At 38.2% G+C, this 22,712-nt stretch overlaps 1 protein-coding gene across 4 annotated transcripts in view; it reads left to right on the top strand.

Moving 5' to 3' along the window:
- Nucleotides 1–22,712, top strand: part of LOC128889260 (glutamate receptor ionotropic, kainate 2) — a 213,903-nt gene that overhangs the window by 164,154 nt on the left and 27,037 nt on the right. For all 4 annotated transcript variants that reach the window (XM_054146709.1, XM_054146710.1, XM_054146711.1 and 1 more), the window contains exons 9-13: nucleotides 1,545–1,748; nucleotides 2,762–2,965; nucleotides 6,277–6,381; nucleotides 7,923–8,180; nucleotides 20,865–21,062. In XM_054146709.1, coding sequence (XP_054002684.1) covers nucleotides 1,545–1,748; nucleotides 2,762–2,965; nucleotides 6,277–6,381; nucleotides 7,923–8,180; nucleotides 20,865–21,062 — 969 coding nt within the window. The remainder of the gene's footprint in view (nucleotides 1–1,544; nucleotides 1,749–2,761; nucleotides 2,966–6,276; nucleotides 6,382–7,922; nucleotides 8,181–20,864; nucleotides 21,063–22,712) is intronic.

A 22,712-nucleotide genomic window follows, 5' to 3' on the forward strand; every position in this document is an offset into this window, starting at 1 on the left:
CGACTTTTGGGACACCCTGTATAGTTCGATATTAACGTTTTGGCTCCCCGATGAGAACCTGAAATAAAAGGATGTAATGCAAAGTGAATGGAAATTCAGTCGGCTCGCTGGCTTTATATTTATAAAGAGAGTTCTGCAAAGTGCTCGATAACGTTAAGTATGAATGAACGAAACACGCGAAAGATTTCCACGCGCACGGTTTCAGAACACGCAGTTGAAAATTTAGATCCACGGTTTACACGACCGTGGTCGTAAATACGAAATGAATTAACGGGGAAATCTCTTCGACGATTACAACGCTGAACCACGAGAGCACGGAAAATACCTATTGTACCGTTCGCTTCCTGCCACCAGACAGTGGAACAGACTTCCCAAAACGTGTTCAGAATTTCAACAACAGATTTGGCAGTATTCTGAACATGGAAATAATTAATTAAAAAAGTGATGAATTATGCATTTCGTCCATATTACAATATCGCTTGCGCCTCAATGATCGCTGACATAATTAGCTCCACCTCCATTAAAACTATCTGATAATGCATTTCAATTAACGAAATTTGTAATGCTAAAACCAATATAAATATTTAAATCTAAACAAATTAGTTATATTATAGTTATATAATTTCGTAATCCTAAAAGCAATATAAATATTCAAATCTAAACAAAATATAACCTATCGTATGATACATACAAATCAATCGTCTTATAAAGCTGATTTTCTACATTACCCTAAGTCTAAACAAAATTCATCGAAAATACCTACCTAACCGTGTAACCGTGAAATCTCTCAGCCATAACAGCTGTTATTCGTTGCAGCTACATTGTTCGGGGTTTTGAGCTCATGTCATAACGTACCGTTGTGAATTTTCAGCGTGCTCGTGACTCGCCAGCTGCCAGAAAATGGCAGGTACTCGACGATTCGTGCTCGTTCTCAATCGGCGTCATTTAAAACCTGCAGCCCCTGGAAGCACTCCGAGAACAACGAAATCCCAGTAACAAATCGAACGATTTAATTTCCATTGTCCCCCCGATCTCGTCCACTCCGGGAATTTTCAAATCGGTGGTCCTTCGAACCGGAAGGGGGGAGAGAAATCGGGTTACAACGTCGGCTGGCGTAAAACCCAGTTCGATAAAAAAAAAGCGGAAAATATAACGGACCTGAATTCGCCCAGGCCATGGTAGTCATTCTATTGGAAAAAAAAATCTCTCTCGTAAATTAGGTCTCGTAAATTAAAGCGATTGTGGTCCACAGGTGCTGATTAATATAAAAAAATTTCGCACACTCAATGAAATGTGGTTCGTATACGAATTAACGAATACGAAAGAATGTTAAATCTGAAAGCATATGTTTGGTCACGTAACTGGTTAATAATTGTAAGGTTTCTTTCATTGCTCAAAATAGAAATTTATTCAACTTCATTCATAGAAAGTTCTTTTTTCCGAATTATAAAATTTATCAGCCTTTAGAATGACGTCAGCACGGAGGAGCAGTCGTAAAATCAGGTCGATCTCGAATTTAGGGTTACGAACATTTCTGTTCGCAGGCAGGCTTACACGGCCTAACCGGACATATCGAGTTCAACGAAGGGAAACGAAACAACTTCAAGCTGGACCTGCTGAAGCTGAAGAAAGAGGATCTGGTGAAAGTTGGAGAGTGGAAACCAGGGTCTGGCGTGAACGTGACCGACGTGGGTGCCTTTTACGAGACGACGGCGACCAATATCACTCTGGTTGTTATGACGATAGAGGTAATCAGCATAATACTGGAACAAGTACGCGAATTACGTTCAAAATAAAGCTCTACAGAGTTCGAGGGAAGTTGGAAATATTGAAAAGTCGTTTCAGCGCAGTATAAATGTTTTTATTATGTCTTTGTTTGCTTCGAATTTGTCGGTTTAATTAAGCATGGTGAAGTGTACATATAGAATTTTACCCTGGAAATTTGCATTAGCGAACAGCTTGTTGCCCTTCTGTAAATATCCGAGGGCTGTTAACGATCGACCCCTTTATAATTTTTGGACTCGTTAGCCCCTTGAGCAGCGTGAGTTCTAGTTAATTCATAATCTAAGTGTCAGTATACATATAAATATATGTATATCGATACTATCATAACAATAATATTGACACAATTACTCAAGTAAACGGGACCATATAAGTAGGTACAATTTTACGTTCAGTTATTAATTTTATACACAATGTATTCTACAAATCTTTTAGGGATAATGATGATCAACCTCATTTTGCTAGATCTCCGAATATATAATAATTTTCTTCATTCGCCAGTACAATTGTGGAGCTATTTTTAGTCATCACTCAAATATTACATTATTTCTAATAAAATCTATATAGCATTCTCAATCTTCATAAAAATATACCATAAATCCATATTCATATCGTCGAACGTTTAAACAATCCTGTTAAGCAAAGCAAACATCCTCAAAACATGTTATCGTGTAAAAGTTACTGATATATTTTTCTTCAAATCAATCGTTCGAAGTTCCCACTTAATTTTCGATTTCTCTAGTATAGTTTATAAGATTTGCGGAAAGAAACTAATTTCACTGGAGTGAAAGGCGAACATCGGCGCGATAACATTCTTAAGCGAAAAGCGTTCTAGTTCGAATCTTTTGAGAGGTTGATCGGTACTATAGTATCTGATGATTGCTTGTGTGGACTTAGATTTCTCCCCTCCCTTTTCTTCTGCCCCGATTTTCGCTTCTACGCTCGTGATGATCTATCAAAGGAATCTTACCTATCACAGGAGAAACCGTACGTGATGGTAAAAGAGGACAAGAATCTTACGGGGAACGCGAGGTACGAGGGGTTCTGCATCGATTTGCTCAAGTGGATCGCCGACCAGGTGGGCTTTCAATACGCCATAAGGCTGGTGCCTGATCGCATGTACGGCGTTTACGACCCTGAGACCAAGGAGTGGAACGGAATAGTGCGGGAACTGATGGAGAAGGTAAGGACCTCTTGCTCTCAGAATTTAAGAATGTTGCGATTTGTCAAGCGGAAAGCTTCCATCGGACGTTTCTTTCCTGGAAAACTGCGTTACGGTGGGCCCTGCTTTCAGACCATCGAAGTTTAGCCATTTCAGATTTTTCCTATTAAAAGAAAAAGTAATTTCGATAGAGGAAGATAACGAGAACAAGATGACGCATCGACGAGCAGTTTAGTCGTTCATTTGATGGATAACTTTATCTTAAAAGATTCCAGAATCCGAAAATTACAAATCTTGTATTAAAAGCAAGGTAGTAAGTAAAATGTAGAGGATGGAAGAGTTCGTAAATCAAGAAAGTAATTCAGAATCTTTATTTGGAGTCTATAGTGCAACTGGAATCTATACTGCAAAAAATGAACATGAATCTTTAACCCATTCAGTGCAATACAAATTTAAAGCGTCTTGCCGTGGACGCCAAGATTTAATACAGATGTGGTTTGATAATAAAAAGTGATATTAAATTTGTTGTTTTGAAAAGAATATTTACGATCTTCTTTTGCAATAATTCCTGACTCAATGTGCTATAAACTTATCCCTTGAGTAATTGCAATCAATTTAAACTATGAGACACCTCGCAGTTGGCAGTGAATGGGTTAATAATTGTTTCCTGATTTACGAACTCTTCCATCCTCTACATTTTACTTACCACCTTACTTCTAATATAAGATTTGTAATTTTCGGATTCTGGAATCTTTTAGGATAAAGTTACCCATCAAATGAACGACTAAACTTCTCGTCGATTGTTTCCAGCAATCAATGTACAAAACGCTTCTGCTAAGGTTCTTAGGAGTTTAGATGTATATTTGAACTCATGAACAATTTGATGTTTGTGTTCTAAATCCTGCTCAGTATTTTATTGAGACTCAATAACTAACTTTGATCAATTCGAAAGTTGACATAATATTAATAATTTAACGCTATAAAGATAATATTTAATACACATTGAATGATAGTAATAATATACAAATGAATTTCTGGGTAAGAGAAGACATAAACAAGATTATACATTGACTCGCAATAAGTAAAGATTCAATTGTTTACACGTTTAAATTCAAATTAAAGAATGGAATTTCTCCAAACCTCGTTTAAAAAATCATGTCTATTAAACAGTCTCTAGGTCAACAAAGCCAGATTTCCTTACGATCGTGTTAAATGAAATCTAATTACTAAACAGAACGATAAAAGTATTCTTTATGAAAGTAGTATAAATCCACGAATACAAATGTGTGTACGATCCCAAGCCTATAGCATCAATATAACACTACCGATAGATATCAAGTTATTATATCAAGCAATGCTTTCAGACTGAGGACCTAAGCGATGAAGCTTGCCTTACTGCAAACTGATGCCTCCTTTCCCCAAGCTATCTTCTGAATCAACCCGTGTACCTTTTCCTCATCCAAACAACCAAATGCTGCCATCCACAGTTCACAATAGCATGTAATGAAATGCAAATAAAGATAGGGAACGGTATCTCCACCCGTCTCTTGCACGGACAGAGTTTGAATTACGAGTCCAGGCACGGACAAAAAAATTCCATGTTCTATTACGAAAAAATAACAAACCAAGAAGGAGAGGTCGCGTCTACTGGAGGAGGACGAACAATTTTATATGCAAAACGTTCGCCCAGCTACGTCGCAATAAATCCATCTCGGGGTAGAATTTCATTATGCATATACACGGTCGGGGCACCGTCTACCATCTAATTTTACGTTTTCTAACGGGGTAACAACGCATCGGTTATTCTGATTCATAGACCGTCACCCAGCTGTTGCCACGTGACGTCTGAATTTTAAAAAGACGCGTTATTAAATCGAAATCCGTGGCGCGGAGACGCGCGAACGACGTCTGAGTAATTTATGAAGCTCGACCTCGCCGTTCGATGAACCAGGAAAATTAGCATAGCCGTCGCCTAATAGTATTCGTTTCCTTTCCATAAATTAGAATTACTCGCGCGGATCCCCTCTACAGCGACCGCTCGCGATTTGCCATTGCCAGATCCTGCGTCCGCGGAGCTCGCGCGATAATGGCTCGGGACGGACGTGAGACCCAGATTTATGGTAAAAGCATTCATTTCCTTTCCATGATTCAGTATTATTTACACAACCTCGTTCGACGTATTCGCGCTACGCTGGCTTCGCAGAGAACACGCGATGATGCGCGTAACGGTTATGCTGCGGTATATTTTGCTTTTTGGGTTCTGCCAGCCGACTCAGCGCCAATTTCCGTGGATATCGTTTATTCTTATTCATATTAGTATCGTTACAAGTAGACTGCGGATGTTTATGCAGATTCATAATTTTGTATATGACGAACAGAAAAGTAAATTAAAGGATTGTCTTCTAAATGTTCCAATGTGAATTGTATTTTATACATTTAACATATTTATGGATTCATACACATCCTTGTACATTTTTGTGTATTTAAATCTGTCATGAATACATAAATATTCGTAGTATTCGATAAGCAAATGTAGTTTTCAGTCACATGTCCCCGTAAGTAGTAAGGAGCGATAATATGTCAGACAGGTGCCAAGTAGTATGAATCGCTCCTTGGTCAGACATTGAGATGAATACCACGAATACGTCTCCGTGCCGCTTTAGAGGAGTGGAAACATCAATGCAAAACGTTCTAAACTTGAGAGAGTGAAGAATTCTCTACGAAGAAAAGAATTTTCCGCGGAAAATGATATACCGAGTATGCCCTCGGGGCGCAATGGATGTCTCCAGGCGAGTTCGCCTTTCGCACGACTAACCGCAACCCCGACACGGATACCTCCTGAATTCCAAAGATCAGCGGTTTATAAAAGATGCAGAGCAATCTGTCCCCCGTGAAAGGGTGTCCCGCCTTAACCCAGAAACCAGTGAAACCGTAAGCGGATCGTCCCTAAGGGGAGACGTCATCGCTTGGTGACCTACCGTGTCGCCTAGGTTGCGCTTATAAAAAATGCATTTGCTATTTTGCAAGGCAAACATCGTTCCCCGTAAGTTCCCCCGTAACTTGGGCCGAGGACATCAGGCCTTCGACGGTGATTTTCGGGTACCAACGAAAACACTCCTCCCGTCCTTGATTTTTTTTTTAAGTCCCGAAAAAGAATCTCCAGTCAGAGAAAATGTATTCTCTGTACGGAAATAATTCCTTTGTTTCGATTCATCGTTACAATGAGAGTGCATGGCGGGATGGACAGTTCGAATCCTCTTTCGAATTTAACAACCATAAAATCACGCTGGATTGTTTTTCTAACCGAAAATCTTTTATTCTTTTGCCAACAGAGGGCTGACCTGGCTGTCGCGTCTATGACGATAAACTATGCTCGGGAGAGCGTGATAGACTTCACCAAACCGTTCATGAACCTTGGTATTGGAATTCTGTTTAAGGTGAGTCATTGCTGTCGTTCGCGGAGCTCTTTTGTCACGATTTGTTTAGGTTTACTAGTCCCGAAACCCGATTCGTCGTTGCACGAAATCCGAAAGAGCTGCGATTTCTCGTAGCAACGCGGATACAAGGCGCATTGTCACCAGCGTCGAGAATCTCGTTCTTGTGCTAATGGTTTTTTAAATAGTAAAAACGAACCTAGGAATAAAATTCACGGTTTCCAGGTTTCAAAGATATTTCTCGTGGAACGTTCTTCCAGGATCTTTATGGACTATAAATCGTTTCGGAGAGCATGTGATAATGTACAGAGTGACTGCTGGAAAGTGACTAATGCCATTGCCTGCGAAGTCTGAAAGCATTTGGCCACTCGTGGTAGCGATCATGGCTTTTTAGTTCGAGGGAGAGTACTGTACTATGCGTAGACAATAATGGTAAAAAGGAATGGCTTTGAGTGGCTCTGAACGATTTTTAATTTTCTTCGTTGACTTTGATGTACATTGGGGATGAAGATTCTTGTTAACTATCATTGACGTTCGATGATTCTAATTTCCTTTTTTATAATAACTACAAGAGGCACTAAATGCTTTTGTTTAATTTTAAATTCTATTAATTGATTTTGATCAGCACTGAGTGACTTTGAATATCTTTTAAGTAGCTCGAACAACGACTTACGTTGATCTCTGTTCACTCTGAATTTTTCTTAATAACTCTACGAGATAATGAATAACATTGTTTACTTTAAAATATTTTCAATTAAGTTTAACAGATTTTATCACAAAGTATGAAATGTTGTTAGCTTCAGTTTGTAAGACACACACAAACAAGCAAGATACACGCAAGAAGTTAGTTCACGTTGCACGAGTCACCAATGAATATGAGATATTCTGTCCATCCACGTTAATTCTTTGCACTCGAGAGGTGACTCTCAGTCGCATCTTGACATGATGCAGTATCTCGAGACATGACTCTCGTTCGCCACTAGGTTTGACGCAGTAAATCAACCAACAATAGAGTTTGTTTATGTTTCACTTCCTTGAAACTCGAAATGTCAATAAAATGATTTTCGGTGAGGTGAAGGTGGCCTGATCTTCTTATAATTTTCTTTTCTGATTAAGCTTAGGATTCGTGGCAATTGAATGCTAAAGAAGCATCGCGAATTGCTGATAGATGCCAGAAAAGGCCTCGAGTGCAAACGGTTAAAGAAACCACCCTATACAGTAAAATAATATCCTTCTTAAACAATCATTGTACTCCCTATCCCTCGAATCTCTTTTCCTCACCTTTAACCTCACACAGACCTTCTCCCTCGTTCTTCTAGCTACCTCCAATAGTATCAGTCACCGTGAAAGAGTCACTTTGCGTAACCTGCGTACGCTGCAAGAGAGAAAAAGTTCACGGACGACGCGAAGGGGGACGAGATTCTCGATGGAACAAGCAATATGAACCGATCTAGCAGTAGAACGTTCCCGCAGAGGTCCCGTCGCACGGCGGGGGAGCGGCACGGGATCCGTTTTAATTAAAATCGTAGCGTAACGTAATTTAGGTGCCATCCAGCCAGCCGACGCGATTGTTCTCCTTCATGAACCCGCTGGCCGTCGAGATCTGGCTGTACGTGCTGGCCGCGTACATGCTCGTAAGCTTCACCCTGTTCGTAATGGCACGATTCAGCCCATACGAGTGGAACAATCCTCACCCGTGCTTGGCGGAGAGCGACGTCGTCGAGAACCAGTTTAGCGTCAGCAACAGTTTCTGGTTTATCACTGGCACGTTCCTCAGGCAGGGCAGCGGGCTCAATCCCAAGGTATACTCAACGAGGTGCTCCGCCATTGGACTACTCCTGTCGTTTGGCCTAGTCGCGAGTGGTCTGCCTACTTGGTCTGGATCGCGTCACGGTTCGGGGACTTTGTAAATTCCATAAGTGGAGAGAGTTCTAGCATTTAGTAGATGGTGACCAATTGCTTGAATATCGTGTGGCGAGGGGACTGGCAAGGTTATGCTTCTGAGAAGAAAGCACTTAGGTTTGAGAAAGGTGATACATTAGGATGGAGTAAGGGTTGATATATTTGATAGATGCAGATGGTTTCAAGGCATTATTTGTTATTGGAAAAAGGCATTAGCTTCCCATGTGACTCTGAAATAGCACATCCTCTATATAGAGGATGGAGAATATAAGACTGATTAGCTGGATTATATATTTCTTTATATGGATAACTTAAAATGTTTAAGACAGATGTCTGATTTTATGGGGAACATAAGGCAATGGATATACTTTTTTCAAGGGTATTCAAGATCACTATCAAAAAGGCAGATGGTAACACTTCAAGTACACAGTACTATATTATGTCCTTCATGATATCATAACCAAACTACGATACTCTAAAATATTCATCAACACAATAGGAGACAAAATGACCACGTGTTTTCTTCATGCTAATTTAATTCTCCTGAAATAGAATGTTAAGAATTTCGAGAGTCGTCTTGCCACGAACCTCTAACACTACCACGTCAATCACTGAGGCATCACTCCCAAGGATCTTCTTATAGAATTTACAAAATCGTCGAACCTTGCTATAGTTTTTAGCCATTGCGCGTGACTGCAAAAGACTCTCGTCCTCCGCAACTTCTAATAACTTCCGATGCCTTTCTTCTGCGCTATCCGTTCCTTCGTGAATCTTTCGACTGTGGATGCGGAAAAAACAGGAAAACAGGAAGCACGAAAATCAGAAGCTGTCGCGTTTGGAATGGCCGATTCTCGTTGCACCCTCGAACAAACCATTCGAAACTGTCCGCGCGTTAGACAGCGTCGCGCTCCAGATTCACCCTCTGCGCTCCTAACCTGAAATCGCGAGTCGCGCTCCACTTTTTCGGGAGGACGGAACCTCCGAGCAAAGGTCGGAGGGGGTGGGGGGAGGGAAAAAGGGGAAACGAAAGGATAAAGGAACTGATATAACGGTTGAACTCTCGCGGCGTGTTCTAGCTGCCTATTGTGCGCTGTCTGACGGCCAGAAGAATAGCGCGGAGCCGTGATTTCAGCGAAATAAAGGATCGTCTTGGCATTCAGGGCGCTGGGCAGAAGAGCAGCGCAGAACTGCTCGCTCCCTGGATTATTTCGCGCGTGAAAATACTGGATAAACGATACAAAGAAACGGGACGGAGAGTTTAACGACGAAAAAATCGGTTCAGAGCGAACCGTGGGGGCGAACGATGTTCGAGGATGGGCTGGTTCGAGAATCAGTGATACAGGAATACAGTAAAACTTCGTTTATCCGCACTTTGCCTATGCGAACAGATTAATCGCAGATATACGAACTCGTAACCTAACCTCTATTAACTGAGGTTGAATGTAACTACAGATATTTGAACGCGTTCTTTTATAACGTATAATCATTTGTTTGTATTCAGAATTCCAAAATTCTACGAGCGTCATTCAAATATAAATCGTCGAGTGACTTTAAAACCCATTGGAATTAGCACTCACGAATTTACATTCCAGATCCTTAGTTTTCCTTTTAATGAAGGACTGTTAAAGAATTTTCATTTATTTGTAATCCATGTGAACTGCAATGTTCTAGACTTTATTTCTAATTACGAGGGTTATTCAAACATAAACTGGAATCTTGGTACCAAACTTTATTGGTGATAGATAAAAATACAAATGCAGCGCCTTATTTTTCTATGTACTTTTCTTCAACAGAATACATTTTTTTCATCAGATAGGAAGCTTTCTAATCTCCTCAGGAAAAAAAGCAGTTGTATGCTTCAGTAACCAATTGTACAAATACATGTAAACCGCTGCACAATGTAATATTTCTGTAATTTTCGAAATGTTCTAAACGTGTTTACGGATATTATAAATCAGTAATACAATGTCCTTTTCACCAGAAAACGTAAATATGATTCCAGAAAGTATGGTGTAATTCATTCTTAATGTGGTCTGAATTCACAACTCCATTGTATCACCACCCTCTAATGACATTTGGGTGGATGTATTAAATTTGTATGTTTTCCAAGATATTTGTACACGTTTTCAAAAGATCATCATTTTTCAGTTATCGAACGTTCATTGGTAGACAAAAGATTCATCAACATCGATTTTCGTTAGATTTCTCAACATCGAGTATTATTATTGGACTGACGAAAGGAGGGGACAGCTAGCAAACCTCCATTATCGAATCTGCTCGGTTATCCGTATTGCCTCGTTTTCAAACCTATTAGGATAAACAAGGTTTCACTGTACGTGTAACTGCTTCAGGTTTCCGGGCGAACGCCGTCGAGGTTGTTCTCGTTCATGAATCCACTCGCCGTGGAGATCTGGTTATCCATGATGGGCGCTTACGTGATGGTCTCCTTGGCCATCTGGATAGTGGCAAGGTTCTCCCCCTACGAATGGGTGGAACCTAGAGCTTGCCCGAGCTGCAAATGCCCTTTACAGGTAGGCTCCCGTCGAGTGGTGCACATGGACTGTGTAATTGGAACTACGGGATGTTGGAAAAGTTAAAGACGTATTGCATTTTCGGACAAGTAAAGGTCTTGGATAGACGAGATCATCCTTCTCTTAGATTTGTGAAACGCCTGTCTTCAGCAATTCAATGGAATTAACTGTAGAATTTTCCTGTTTATCCAAATTAAAAACTGAAGTCGTTCATGAACAAACCCAAAGTTTACTAGAACGTTTGAGACATTATTAGGCTCTTCAGAGCAATGAAACATATTCTTTTTACGAATGTAGATGATTGTGGACTGTGGTAGTGATACTATGAAGAAGTCTTACTGCTTAAATGTCTAGACAATTCCCTGGAGATGCATGCCTAATTTTGTGTTGTTTCACTTCAGAAATAGTTTCATAAATCTAAATAAAATCCCATGAATATTAATGATTCCATAATATCAATTTACCCCCTGAGAATATTAAGACCCTGTTTAATTTCATGACTGATAGGTCTCATTCTTCACGGTCATGAAGATCGACCACAACTTTTCTCAACACTTTGTGTATAAAACCTGATTAACTGAAGAGTCTCGATGAAACAGGAATTTTCAATTAGCAAAACACTTCTCTGCATTTAATTAGAGAGGATGAAAGCGCCATTAAATTAAAGACTTTAAAGGAATGGTAGTCGCGGCTCTTCAATGGTAGCGAAGAGCTTGAAAATTCTGAAAATAGCCCGTGTAATTGTCCTTGATATTTCGCACCACTTGGCGGGGGTCACGTTGTCATCAGGGTGGTCACGTGAGCGCGCTGGATCCCGACAGCGACGACATTCCCCTGCTGAGAACCGTCAACGAGTTCACCCTGGCCAACAGCTTCTGGTTTACGGTCGGCACTCTTATGCAACAGGGCAGCGACCTCAACCCCAAGGTAAACGTGTCACCACAGAGTCGGCGTACAGGAAAAGTCGCTTTAAACACATAGCCGCGTAAAACTATACACGGGGTAGCTTGTTGGAACTCGAGAAAAACTTGTCTGATTCTATTCGCAAAACGCTGAATCGACACGCTTGAAAATGAGTTCTAGTTTATGGCAACGAAGATAGAGTCAGACACATAATTTAAATAAATACAGCAATTACGTGAAGTTAGATCAGAAGAAAATGAATGTCATATCTGACTAAAAATTTGTCGAATAAATATCAGATCCTTTACGAAGTGCGGGGTGACCGATTTAATTTTTGTAAGAAACGTGGGACTTCAGCTTCTTTGATTTTTTGCAAGGTACATGAACAATTTATTTAAAAACCGAATGTCTTATGGAGAGTCTATGTAGAAAGTCTTTTTGAAGAGATAGTATTTATATGTATCCTTTAAAAAGGATTTTTTTTATATTTAATCGACACGTATATAAATAATAAGTCTATAATAAATATGTACACAACCTTTCCACATTTTAAGGGACGTACACATGTTATTTGTTTTCAACCATTCCGATATATTCAGACCTGTACCATCTACCAAAAATCGGCATAGACTTTCCAGACACACCAATAATACAAAATGTATAAAATTTGGCTTACATCTACTGCAAGTAAAAAGTCACAATCGAATGCTTCCCATTAAAAACATCAAAGAATATCCACATTCTTCCAACTATTCATTAATACGATTATCTTAAATAGAATGAAGCACGACCATCAAAAAACTTGATACGATTTTCGATTAACTAAACGAGCTCCACGAGGATAAAATTGAAGGGCCCAGCAATGCAGCAACGGTAAAAAGTTAGGTTAGCAACCATATCACGAGTGGTTGTAAAGTAACTTGTACCTCGTAACAAAATCATTCTCCACGTGGGTAGCCGTTTAAAAGGTGCTTGCGGAATTTCGTTGCCCTCGTGAAACTCGTGAATGTGGGTCCACACACGAACTCAGGTAACTGGGTGGTTAAAACGAACTCGGACGAGCTACGAAAAACCTGGTCCGCTTTATTCGCCAAACAATTACGGAGACAACAGTCTCTTTTTACACATTTTGCCCGCGCGACCGCGTTTTCTCTCTTTTTGCTTTCGCACTGCTTTTCCTTTCCGTCCACATTTAGCTGTTTCCTTCCGTGTTTCCAAGGAAACGCGTTTTTGTCTGTTTCAATCACCGCGAGGGAGAACGGTCAGTCTTTGCGCGTTTCAACGGAACCGCTGGTCTTCTATTTTTATTAAAGGATGGTCGATACAACTATATCTCGGGGGAAATGAAAAATAGATCGACGAGTGCTCCGCGAGGCTTTCACAGGTCTGGCAATTCTACGACGCCAATTGTTAGTCGTTCACTCGTGGGAATATGATTTGTTTATATTTTATTTTTGGAGCAACTGGTGCGTCGATTTTGTACATACTCTTAAAAAGAGTAATTGAGATTGATCAATTATGCATTTTGTGATAGTCAAACAATTCGATACACGAGTTCTTGAGGAGGTATTTTTATTTCTGGAGCGGAGAAGAGCTGCCTTTCTGAATTTTTTCTAAGAAAAATATCAAGGGGGATAATTCTTGAGTTTAATGTACGTTGTATAAAATATTTGTTACATTTTGCCATTTATTATACTCATATTTACGAATACATTCTGCTTTCGAACTGAAATATGAACTTTGGAAAAAATGTTAAAGATTGTGGATATATCTCTTTTCTTACTTATTTCTAACGTATTTTTATTTATTTGGTGATATTTGGGTACTAAAATAAACATTAGAAGTTTGAAATTTTCAAGACAACTTCAAGCTCCGTATTTATCTGTTCGTAATACGTTATGAAGACTTTTATGTTTATTAAAAAATTCTTTTTAGAGAAAACTGTGGTAATTCAAAAATTTTACGTACCACTGTATATTATAAATCAAATGTATGCTCCAATAAGTTTGAGAAATCCTGCAAAATCGGTTTAGCGAAGCTGTACAAAACATTTCTCATTATCTGAGTGGAGTAATGGATTCAAGAACCGAAGTCACATTCGTTTCGATTTACAGCTCCTTTTACCTTCTGGCAATACTTCTTGCATCCGATGTAGTAGAAATCATGGTACAATCAAAGAAAACGTCATTCTTCGTGTCAAAATAAATTGAAAATCTGGAATCAATTTTGCACACGTAAAGCTTTATTTTCGAGAAAATCGACTTGGCTAACACGTCTATCTACTAATCATTATTCAACTTATTTTGGTATTTGTAAACATTAACGTTGATGTAATATTGTCTGTTTCACTGTATTTAACTATTAAAAGAATAATGAGATCGATAGATAAAAAGTAACGCCCGTAACACGACGATGCTTGTAAACGCCAACGGAAGTAGAAATAACCAGTAATGGTCAGACGCATCAGCAATTTTTAAAATTACATTTCTCCATAAGATTTTCTGCTTAAGTAGAATTATGGGAACTTGTAACTGTGTCACTTGTGTTTGAAAAAAATTGCGTCGGAATCCCTGAACTCGTTTTACACTCCAAACTACGAGAATAGGCAGATTTATTGTCGAGAGACAATTGTTTAGCCGCGAGGTGCTTGCAGAAATATAGATAAACGATATCCAACAAGCTGCCCTGTTTTACTCACGAAAGTCGACGTACAAATTCAGAAAACGTTTTAAGCACCATATGAGTACACCGTGCCACTCCGACAATAGAGACTACAAACTCAAAAGGCAATCGAGTTTTTTAGAGGAGGATGTTCATCGGTTGGCATTATATCACAGTACTTGAACAATTCCAACACTGGAGACCGAATAACTCTTTCCAGAAATACATTGCCACTTGAAATTATATGCTCCCTCAGTTGTTAGTACTTTTTTTAAACGTGAAATACGTTCTTGTTTGCTCAGGGTATTAACGTTATAAATAAAAAATTCATGATTTTCATTGGCTTATTTACTCAATATATAAGCCGTCCATTGCACAAATCGATTAATTCCATAAAATAAAAGGTTGAGAAATGCGATAAAAAATTTACAAAAAATAATAATAATAACAATAATAATAATAATAATGGGATATAATAATGGTATATAATAATATTTTTCGTTTACTGGTGTTAACCTTCATTATTCAGGAAAATTATTATGAATATAAAAAGTTATGGATATAGCAAGTGGTTTGACACTTAAGTTTAAGATTTTTAAAAAAGTGGTTTTAATCGATTTGTCCAGTGAACGGCTAATATGTTTATTGGATTTTTGCTTAGAATAATGTTTGCCAATAATTCCTGCTTGCACTTATACATTTGTTTGACAATTCTCCTTAAAATTTGTTAATTTTACTCAGCTTATGGTTTTTAAAATCTCAAGACAGAAGGTTTATATATCTTTGTGTTGTCTTCAGAGGTTATGAATTTTCCTAAAATCCGACAAAAACTGATAGTACAGACAAAATTTTTCTGCTTTCAATATTTTTTTCAATGTTCATACATAACATGTGCTTGTTTAACAAATACTGTTTACAAAAGGAACTGATTTTTTGCGAGAGATCAAATATAACTCGGTGGCACTGTAGTTGGACGTATACCAAACATGTTTGTATAACACATTTAAATGTTTAAACTTCCTCGAAAATATCAAAATTATCGTATTCGTTAAAATCGAGGATCGTTTTCATTCGAAAAATCAAACTGAAATTTTGTTGCTTTTTTGTGTACCATTTTTATTCTCCATAAATTCATTTGCACCGATGAACACCAAAAGAAATTTCCCAGAGAAGCAAGCAAAATCGACGCATCGAGAGAACGCATGTCACCCCTGCATGCACATAGCAGCCAAGCACCTTATATTTCGTTGATCACATTGTCGTCGTGTCGCGTACAAATTTTTTCCGTACTTTAGAAAAATATTTCACAACAATTTTACGTTTTTCGTATTTGAGTTTAATTGCAGCGTCAATTTCATTGAATCCACGGATGTTGATACCAAATATCGCTTGTTGTTATAACAAATCTCATAAAGTAGCATAATCGTGAAGTAAAAAACCAAGCATTGCTTAACTGTTGTTTATTCGAACGTTTCAAACTATAAAAATTCAAAAGTATTTTTAGTATTATTTTACGGTCCTTTTAATTAACACTTTTAAATAAACCACACTCAAGCAACGTTTGCTGTGCTTAATGTGCTTAATTACGGCAAACCCACATCTCCGAATCATCTTTAATTTACTCACTTCTAATAAAGAAGATCTACGTCGCGTCACAATTATTACACCGCCTGTTCAAGCATAGAAGTTCCCTCTCGTACGTGTACCGATAAAAAGAGCTCAGCGTCCAATTGCGATGCGAGCAAACGAGCTGAAAACACTCTAATCTCGCGTGAGCAAAGAACATCCAATTTCGACACCTGCAAGTGAGGCGCCATGTGCGAATAGAAAAAGTATCAGTCGATTAGTTTACCACTTCCCTCCTGGGGCCATTCCCTGAAAATGGCAGCTGCCCGCAATTCACCGGTCAAAACAACCAGACTCCTCAGACGCTCGTGAGACGCACGATCATAGAAGGAAAGGAAACTTATGGCTACAGGGGTTAAATCGTTTCTGACAGTTATTGGAAGAAAGGAGAATCGAACTGGGGATGACACGGACTTTTCCCTCGCGAAACGACTGGTTCGATGGGTTAATCGAATCTTCGATAGATTTCTTTGCCTTAAGGGAATATATTGGTCTAGAAGTCCACTTTCGAAAAGTTTCTTGCGAAGTTAGGCAGAACTATTAAACGTGTATAGCCATTCATATGAAACGTTAGTAACGCCCTGTGTATTTTTTTGTTGGGCAATTCTTTTGGTGAGTTATTGAATTAGCACTTTATTTCTTTGGCTTTAGGTGAGATAAAGATATACAGGATGCATGGTTTCAAAAGAGCTTTAACATGATTATAAAACATTATTTGTGGGCTCTTTTTTTATGTTTTTCTCAAGATCACCTTGAATTTTTTTATAAATAAATATATAAATCTTATATTCTGATATTTATCGAATTCGTCTTGAAATCCTCTAACAGATAAGCGTAAAAGAATAATATGTTTGTTTGGAAAAAATTCAAGATGATCTTGAAAAAACATACAAAAAAATAGTTAACAAATAATTTTATATAATCACTAGAAAGGTCTCTTGAAACCATGCAAAAGCTGAATATAAACATTTTCGATCGGGTTGCTAATAGAAGAGTAAGCTCCACTGATCAAAATATTTACAAATTTCACCATAATACTTCATAGATGCTTTTCGAAGATGTTTAAAAAATACAATAGTTGAGAAAACGAAATTTCGTGGACCCTCTAGACCAGACTACCTTCTTACAGATAGGAACATATCTTTACAGGGAAATAGCTAGTTTAGAAGTTTGAATATTCTCATAGTCACTTAACACCAATAGTTTTGGAGTTGGGAGTAATATTATAATATTGCTATAGCTATGGATGGGTATACCCATTTCAAGTTCGTTGCATTAATCCGTAAGCTTTACTATCCATAGGATCCTGCCTTCAACACGTTCCTCTTAATCACTCAACCTATGAATCTATAAACTGAGAAACTACAGAGTAATTGGAGGCTGCTCAACGAGCGATCAATTGCACAACAACCTAAGGCAGGGTTCGTTACATGAGCAAACATTGTTACATTCCTGCTAGCTGATCCAAGATGAAGGTACATAGTACTACCTTCATCAGTATAGAAAATATTGCTCATCGCGTAAGATAGAATCCTAATCAATTTGGGGTCCTTAGAGACGCAGGCAAGTGGTCTATTGCGATCTCTAAGGGGCCATACCTGTACAACATATGGTGCTAGCCGGCTCTGGTGGCATGTACATGCGGGGTTGTCGTTGCGACTCTGCGAAAATTGTTAATCAGCGTAGTCTCATAGCAGCCTGGCGATTCTGTGTATATTCGACACTCAGAAATCCCAGTTCTCTCCTCTAACCCTGGACGAGCAAGAAGCTGCTAAAATTAATGATACGTTTACTTTAAATCTGGACATCTGAAGACTGACAGCACTCGTTATCTTATATTTGGTTCACCCAGTACATCCATGGAGTCCTCGCCTCTCCAAACAGCTTTTATCGTTTCACTTTCTGGAATTTAAAGCGAAAAATCAGCTTTCACGCAAGCGCTCTAGTGTTTCAAAAGAAATACCTTACTCGCCCAGGGTTAGACACTCGGACGAACGGATGTGTGCGTTGGTTATGGTCTTTTCGACACGAGAGCGCGAGTACTTTGATCGCATAAAAGGCATCAGGCTAACGAAGTATAGTTGGCAGTCGAGAAGAGTGCCTCTGGCAGGTACTAGCGTTTAAAATAATTCTAATTTACTTACATAATTGTACCAGTAGTGCATTTTAATAGACTGTAGATCTTTCGAAACATTTTTCTCTGATGCCAATGATACTTGCGTTTAGAAAGATAATCACAGATGCACCGCTCTGGTGATATGAACAAATATCAATCGCTAGGAGGCGGGCAATTCCTTTTCTGATGGTGATAGAGTAACACCATCGACGAGGCATAGGATCGACAGGTCATACAATAAGAATTTTTACTTTTAAAGTCGGTGAACATAGTTAACGTAGATAAATTGTCTCTATAAGTCCTCTAATAATCAGTTCCATCTATTCTCATAGTTCTATATTAACATAAATGGGATGTGGTATATTTCAAAGTTATGTAAACGCAATGAACTCAGAATGCTTGAATATATAAGGAGCCGAAGTATGTATGTACATAGAAATGAGAATATTTTCAAATTACAGCTAAGGTAGGAGTAATTTAAAAATATTCCCATTACTACGAACTTCCAAGTCCCATCTGTACTCAGACCTCAATGGAATATCTTACATTCTAATGGAAAAACGATCAAATAGCACTTAGGAGCTTAATATTTCCTTCGCTTTATAATCTAAGATCACATAAAGGGAAGGAAGGGAAGTGCTCACGTTCCTACGAATGAATTTATTGAAATATTGACTCGAGGAAAAAGTTTGTAGACTTCTAGTTAACTCATTCACTGCCAACTACGAGATATCTTGTAGTTTGCGCTATGAGTTTAGATTTATTACAATTGGTCAGCGAGTATTTTTATTGACGTTTGAATTAGGAATTATTAGAAAGGAAAAATGAAAAGTTAATATAGTGTAAAAGACATATTTAATGTTACTTTTTATTATAAAAATAATAAATAATTTAGACGATACGCTTATAAAATATTAAATACATATTTTGTAGTGAATGGGTTATACTGAATTTATATACTGACAACTCGAAAGTTCTGTTCTTCTCGAAAGTTAAATTCTCCCAGTCCTTTGTTTCAACGCAAAGTTCTATGAACGAAACCTTTTGTAGTGGCGGGACAGAATGTCCTGTTTATTTTATACCTCGTCTGTGGTGTCAGTTACATTTTATGAAGGTGGTTCAATGTAAACGACACGTTTCTTTTGAAATATCAAACTACTTGACGGTATAATACATATATTCATTGTTCATTATATACGATCAGAAACATGCATATCAGAATTTTTACACTCTACCATTTTATTACACAATTTTCAAACTAAGCATAGTTCTTCATTGTTACCTCATTTTTAATTCTTGTTTTCCTATAAAATGAAGCATATTTCCAATTTTACTATAAGAAACTTATCTTTGTTTTGCGTGATCTGAGAAACGTACCTATGACGTAAATAAAAATTTGGATATATATGCAAACAGTCTCGTCTATATTCGAACCATCTACATCTCGTTATTGTTTCTGAGTAGTTGGCAAGCTATTGCTTCGCGCTTTTGATCTGAAAGACAGTAAACCATAATACCAGATCCTTTTGCTGGGTTCGTGATAATTGCAACCCAACTCTGAGTGGCATCTTTGCGCTAGGGAACTGACGAAGAAGTGGGTACGGAGGAATTGCTCAGAAATGTCTCGCGTACCTCGCTTCCTCGATCGACTCGATCCCGCTAATGGCTCGAAATATGCCATTAGCGGCCTCAGGGTGCATAAATGAGACCGCATATTGCATTCTTCGGTCGTAGCGTGGAATGTAGCTGTCGACGGGAGCATCAGGGATCTTAAATCGTCTTTGCTCCACAAACGCGGTTTCGATTGATCGACGATGCTTTTTACGAGCTTCCAAGCTCTCAGATGCAAAATTAGGGCGGCTCGCCCAAGAAAAGCAATTGTCTTATGAGCATGGAACCGTCGAGTGACCTTAAAGTACCGATAGACTTGGATACTTTCGCATCATGACTTCCCATTGCAATTAGCACTCACGAATCTACACTCCAGTTCCTTAGTTTTCCTTTTAATGAAGAACTGTAAAGGAATCTTCATTTATTTGTAATCTATGTAAACTACAATGTTCTCGATTTTATTTATTATTACTTTCAAGCTATTCTTCAATTAGTACTCGTGAATTTACACTTTAGTTCCTTAGTTTTCCTTTTAACACGTTGGATGCCAGAGCAGTAATCATAAAAATTCTTATGAGGAATTTTGTTTCTATATAATAAGAAATGACATGATCTAACTCTTTAGAGTTTACCAATCCCATCGAAATAAATTTTTTCGACATCTGGCTTTCAAAATTAATTCATTTATTTTCCAGTGAAAATCTTTGTCGCCCATATGTGAATATCGTGGTAGACAACGGGTTAAAGAAAGACTATAAAGGAATTTTCATTTATTTGCAATCCATCTAAACTGCAATGTCCTAGACTTTATTTCTTATTACTTTCGAGCCATTTCATTTCTCCAATTCCAACTAATTGAGGATTCTTTTTCTCCGGAAGAAAATATCAAACACAAAACACTTACAACTCGCCTCGAATGCTGTACATAGTCTCAATTATGACCTTCAACATTGCTCGGCCTCCCTTTGTCTCGTTCCTTCGATTTCTCATCCACTGAAAGCACCGCGGAATGAATGGTCCCAAAGGGTTGCAATTTTCAACGATTCGAAGGGACCTTGTACATTCGACAGAAAGGAATTGCTCGCGCGCATAGTTGTTATCCTGGAACTAAGAAAAGTATCGATCGTCATTATCAGGCAACTAGCACAAGAATAGTGGGCGGTATCTGGTGGTTCTTCACGCTGATCATCATCTCCTCTTACACGGCGAATCTGGCCGCCTTCCTAACCGTGGAGAGAATGATAACGCCGATCGAGAACGCGGCCGATCTGGCGGAGCAAACCGAGATCTCCTATGGCACTTTGGACGGCGGGAGCACGATGACATTTTTCAGAGTAAGTACTGGAAGATTGATGGCGAACCACCATCTTGAAATGGGAATGCCTAATAGCAGGGAAAGCGATAAGGAATTGACACTAACGGATCGATGGAATACTTTAGAAATATCGTGATACGTAGATGTCAGGTATCGCGCATATATGCACTCAGAAAAGAGTATGAAAACAGGAGCTGAATATAATATTAATATTTTGTTGTAGACTTTGTGAATATAATAATAAGATTGACTTTTCAGCCTTTTGCAAGCATTTATACTGTATGTACATTATAGGAATCGAATTTATAAAGAAAAGGTAGTATTTTAAATGAACAAATAACGGCATGATTTTTAGTTTGTGAGCGAAGAACTATGACGAAGGAGACACCCTTGATAGAAAAATATTTCTACAAAGTAAACTGGCACTGAGGTCATGATTAATAACTAATTTAATTATAGATTGACTAGTGAATAATATATGTGAAATCATATTTTGTGGTAACATAAATATACAGGTAACCCTCCTATAACATGGCTATTACTATTTTTTTTTTTTTTATAAAAAAAAAGTTAGCAATTACTGATCGTGTCGTCGAATATGTGCGTCGAGGTGGAAATTTGAATCTCACGTAATGGGGCGTTAATATTTGAATACTTTAAAACGATCGACAGTGAAACGTATCGGTGGTATTTAAAAAATGAAATCCTATTTGAATATTGGATCGCGGCAAAAACTAATTTATTGAAGGGCAATGTTATGATTTACATGGTGGTTGTCACAGAATACTTAACGAGGTACGGAGTATTAAATAACAGATAACTGTCCTACAAATTGTAGAAAAAGAAAGTAATTCTTGGTAAGGTATATATGGTGCATAGTGTGGTTTACAAAAATAAAAAGAAAATGATATTTAAATTACTGTGAACAATATTAACATTTTAGTCAATGTATAATGGTCCTCTTCATAGTATTTGAGGCAAGAGTATAAAAGACGCAGAAAGTTCATTAATATCACAGAACTGGAAGATACGTATGAAACGCAAGTTTGAAAGTTGTAGAAAGGATAAACGAAGATTCTCCTGAACATTTTGCGCGTATCTTGCGAATATCCTAACGAAGAGGACGCGGACGCTTTCTCGACTCATCCCGTGATATTAAAGCCATAAACTCGCCGGTTTGAATCGCTCGCGTAACTAATTCGACTGATTATAGCGCGAAACGTGCACGGCAATTTTCGCGCCAGAATGAAATCCGCATTCGGCGTGCGATGTTAAATTTCCGAGGGCTCTTTATCCCGGACTCTTAACGTTATTAAATCCGAAGCGCCATTTCAACGGCGTGTGTCGCCATTACATTACATTAATATCGCGTTATTGAAGCTGCGTTTCACTCGCGGCGTCCATCATGGATTCATTTTCAAATCGTACGCGAAACGATCACAAAGACGGCGAAGAGAAATCTTTTCTAAGTCAGTGTTTGAAAAAAGAATTTAATTTGAATTTTGTTTGAACCGAATCGGATGATTCCACGTTGAGCTATGACAGCTTAATGTTTCCACTAGAGCAATAAATAAAATAATTATTTAAGAATATCTGGCACTGGTAATAACAATCCAAAAGATAGTGGAAAATTCCGCTCTTTAATTTGAATTTCGTTTGAACCGAATCC

This window comes from Hylaeus anthracinus, unplaced genomic scaffold (genome assembly GCF_026225885.1).
Source record: "Hylaeus anthracinus isolate JK02 unplaced genomic scaffold, UHH_iyHylAnth1.0_haploid 11997, whole genome shotgun sequence".
In the NCBI taxonomy this organism is placed as follows: domain Eukaryota; kingdom Metazoa; phylum Arthropoda; class Insecta; order Hymenoptera; family Colletidae; genus Hylaeus; species Hylaeus anthracinus.